Raw genomic sequence first — 4,624 nt, forward strand, 5'->3', positions numbered from 1 at the left:
TCACTAAAGCAAGGGCACAAAAATTAGTGTAAAATTGTAAAGGGTTACAATTTACGACGCTACAAGTACATAAATATTGTAATAAATGAATATTTAGAAATAAAATAAAAAGAATTAGGGAACTTTGTTGTGAGAATTATGATAAAGAATGATATTTGACATCATGCATAGTTTAGTTTTCTAGGTATAGAAAATAGATGCATTTGCTCACTATCTGGGTACTATTATAGTTTCATAATTCCCAATTCTAGGCATGAGATTAATCTTACTTTTTTTGTGCTTTTACAACTTGGTTTGTCTTTGTCTATGCCTCTACCATTGAGTAAAGTATAAGGGTCTATTCATGTCCCCTAAGTCAAACTCCTTGAAAGACCAACTTTATGACCTTGGGTAAGTAAGAGTAGACATCATGCAAGCAATCGAAATGTGAATTTTGATCATGTATTATTCCTTTTTAGTGCTCCAAATCCAAGCGTTATTGGGAATGCTCCTTACATAATGTGGATAATGCTTGACTATTTTAGGATGTTGCCTTGGTGTGTTCCGATGCTCAATTTAATGTTTTTAAATGTTGAAACACATACCATATTGACCTCCAATGACTAATGGAGAGTGGTGGGAGTCAATAATAATACAAATTTAATTTAAGGTTAGATACAAGATATGCATGATTTTTCACTACCACATATTATGGGAATGGGGAATGCTAGATCTAGGAACAAGAGTATGTGATATTAAATAAGACAAATATATAAGCCTAGTCATAGATAAAGTTGAAATAAGACCAAATACATGAAAATATGTTTGGTCGACAAGTAAATGAAGATGGACAAAAAGCGAAGAAATCACTAGACTCAACAAGAAAGTATGTCATATATGATGAATGCAAACATCCCAACACCTCCCTATTAGTGAATGCACAAAATACTTTGGAAAGTGGGGTGAGCTATGAGATGCAATAGGGGAAAGGGGCCACTAGTGGACATAGGACCAATAATCGTCATCTTTTTGTCAACCTCACTCCCCGTTGTAAACATAGTAGGAGCAAAAAAAAAATGGTAATTGAAGGTCCATTAATAAATATCACATATACCAATAGTGGATAATGTTTTAGCTTTTTTGACCATAATTAGCCCATTACTAGGACATTTGTGCACCACTACTAGGTCATTTGTGCTTAACTACTAAGGCATTTGTCCACTACTACTGGCTATTTTGAGTTATCTACTATTGATGCAAATGTGATTATGTATTGGACCACACTTTGAAATTTGTACTTTTTGACCTTTGTGCACATAATGAATTCCATAGCGTGCATCGTTACTACCCACAAGCCAAAAGAATAGCTTTAAACAGTTAAGTCGCATACGGAAAGAATAAAAAAAAGTCGTCGAAATCAAATGAACCATTTAGAAGCTTAGTATACAAGAAATTAGCTCTGTCCGCTACTAACTCCTTTCCCCTATACTTGATCATCTAAATTAAAAGATTCTCAAAATATACCCAAACCTAAATGGAAATTGGAAATAGGTACAGTATGCTAATTTTGCCACTACAAACAAGTCTACCAAACAAAGGAAAAACGTACATAGTTTCAGAATCCAGACAGACCGCATGTAGGTTGGAATCAGGATAAAGCATGAATTTTAAAGAAATAAAAGACAGGGATAAAGCAGAAAAATAAGCGGTCAGATTCCTCCAAAACCCAATGATGGGACGACACCAATTCAGATCCCCACACAGCTGCTCACCACAAAACACCAGTTATATCTCAATCAACCCAAATTAAGGGGTCCTTGACTCAGGGTGGAACCCACAAAATTAACTTACCACTGTAATCCATAGTTTTCAGACAATCGGGCATGGAGAACTCTTTATTTAAGAGCCTTAAAGATTACTGTTGTGCCCCACCGAAAGGTTGGGAAGCTTCTAAAAAAACACCCAAGGTCAGATTTTTCTTTATAAACTGGTAAGTGGTCAATTGTAGGAATCAACCCATCTTCCCCAAACCAAATCTCTAGTAGTCCTCTCCGCAGATCAATTAGACGCTAAACTGCTCTGTTTGAAGTTATGGAGAATCAGCAGGTCAAGGGTTCGAGGGTGTTGGTGGTCGACTCGGCCAAATCATGGGAATACATTATGACCCAAGCCAAAATCCAAGCATGCCCGGTCTCTTCTTCTAATTTCTATTCATATTTTGCTGTGCTTATAACAAATCTCATAACAAATCTCTGAATTTGATTGTGTGGATTTTTTTTCCCAATGTTTCGTATTAATTTTTTATCTATTATCAAGATTTTGTATACATATGTTTTTGGGTGGATAAGGTCATGGTCTTATTGTTTCTTAAACTCCATGATCCATCATCAAGATTTTGGGTCATCTTTTATGTTTTTAGGTCGCAGAAGTCATGATCTTGCTGTTTCGTAAACTTTATAATTCATCATCAAGATTTTGGGACATATTTTATGTTTTTGAATTGCAGAGGTCATGGTCTTACTGTTTCTTAAACTTCATGATCCGTCATCAAGATTTTGGAACATCTTTTATGTTTTTAGGTCACAGAAATCATGGTCTTGCTGTTTCTTAAACTTCATGATTCATCATCAAGATTTTAGAACATATTTTATGTTTTTGAATCACAGAAATCGTAGTCTTACTGTTTCTTAAACTTCATGATCTATCATCAAGATTTTATAACATCTTTTATGTTTTTAAGTCACAGAAGTCACAGAGGTCATGATCTTATGGATTTTGATGGTTGCAGATGGTAGTCCATTTCACAGCAGCCTGGTGTGCACCCTCCAAGTTCATGGCAGGCTTCTTTGGGGAGTTGGCCCTCAAGTACCCAGATGTCCTGTTTCTCTCAGTTGATGTGGATGAGGCCAAGGTATATATATATATGACTGTCCTGTTGTGTGGTGGATATTGTTAAAACGTTGTGTTTTGGTGGTGGGTTTTCAATTTTTGTTGGTTTTTTTTTGCAGAGTGTTGCAGAGAAATTGGATGTAAAGGCTATGCCCACCTTTCTGTTAATGGAAGAAGATAAGCAGGTGGTTGACAAAATAGTGGGAGCCAACACAGAGGAGCTGCTCAAAAGGGTGTCTCTCTTTGCACAGAAGACTCGCCAGGCCTCCCAAGCCAACTGACATTCTATGGAACCTTCTTCTTCACAAAGTTGTAAATTTAGATTTGGTGTGTTCCTTGCTTTTCCTGTTGTTTGATGGGGATGCAATACAAATCTTTCATGGTTTCCTGTTTTATCTTCTCCAAGTTTGGAATGTTTTCCTGTTCTACTTAACATCAAACAGTTTTGACAGTAAGTGTTAAATGGTGAAAAAAAAATTCTATTAGATTGGTGTTGCTCTCAGGACTTAATTTATTGTTTTTCTGTATCTTGTTTTCTCTGTGCTATCCAAGTGATTCTGAAGAGTGATCTTGTATCTTATACTTTTTTATCATTAAAAAAGTTATTGATTATCAATCCCTGTTTTTATACAGCTGATTATGATAATATATTTAACTCAGATGTTGGTCTTTTTCTTATTATATAAAAGATTTTAAATATATATCTAAATTAGAAGTTATCGTTTAACTATGCTGTTTGAAAACCGAAATAAAGAAATTAGTTGAACCAAGTTATTCAAGAGTTAAATCTGTTTTGAATAATTAATAATAGTTAATAGTAATTTTTTTACTTTTTATTTTCACCAACAAAAAAGGAAAATACTTATCAGTCAATATATAAGAGTAGTCTTACATAAGACTGACAAAACTTCACCTCTAATTAATTTAATATGCAAGATAGTTTTGAATTAATTATAATTATGTTGTTAAATTTATCCACCCATATTTCATGAGTAGTGGTTCAAAGGAATCCATCTCTCATAAACATAAATATTCCACTGAGCACTTATTTTATCAAGTCAACCATCTTAATGCTACTCCAAATTAAGCACACTTTATGGTGTTGCATGGTGCAACACAAGTGGTAATCGAAAATGTCAAAAACCAATTTTTTTTAGTATTTTCTAGATTTTAATAATTTGCATTTTGGGAGGCCTTCGAAGTGGAATTCGAGGTTGAAACTATCGTCGGTCTCTTGAATAGTCAAGGGCAGATTTAAAGGACTTAAACTAGAGCACCGTGTAAGTGATATGACCCCATTAAGTTGGGGTAATAAAGTATATAGTATTTTTGTTGTGATTATCCACATCCAAAATCTTCATTTCGAATTCCAAAGGGATGTGGCTACTCTTGGAAATCTATGCAAACTATACAAACTGATTTTGAAATTTAATAAAGTACTTTTTGAGTTGCATACATCTCTTTTTGATTTTGTTGCTCTCAATTTTGTTTTGCAAAGCCTACAATATTGCTAGTTGTACACTAGTATTTTCCTTTAAATTCATAATTTGGATCAATGGATTTTCCTTAAAGATCAAATCCACCTAAATTATATCACTGTTTATTGTTAAATCAAAGATTGGCCTTTTTGTTCTTATATAGAAAATTATGAGTACATATCTAAATCAGAAGCTATCATAAGGCTATGTTATTCGATTAAGGAAATGAGGGACCTAGTTGAGCCAACCCATCTCTCCTAAACATGATTGGTCTACAT

The 4,624-nt window shown here is 34.1% G+C and overlaps 1 protein-coding gene across 1 annotated transcript; it reads left to right on the forward strand.

The window, feature by feature from the left end:
• The first annotated feature begins 1,914 nt into the window (after window positions 1-1,914).
• Window positions 1,915-3,353, forward strand: LOC131079317 (thioredoxin-like protein CXXS1). Its single transcript, XM_058017229.2, has 3 exons — window positions 1,915-2,169; window positions 2,768-2,890; window positions 2,988-3,353. The coding sequence occupies exons 1-3, from the start codon at window positions 2,071-2,073 to the stop codon at window positions 3,147-3,149; spliced, it is 384 nt and encodes a 127-aa protein (XP_057873212.2). The 5' UTR covers window positions 1,915-2,070; the 3' UTR covers window positions 3,150-3,353.
• The last annotated feature ends 1,271 nt before the right edge of the window (window positions 3,354-4,624 follow it).

This window comes from Cryptomeria japonica, chromosome 6, assembly GCF_030272615.1.
Source record: "Cryptomeria japonica chromosome 6, Sugi_1.0, whole genome shotgun sequence".
Taxonomy (NCBI): Eukaryota; Viridiplantae; Streptophyta; class Pinopsida; order Cupressales; family Cupressaceae; genus Cryptomeria; species Cryptomeria japonica.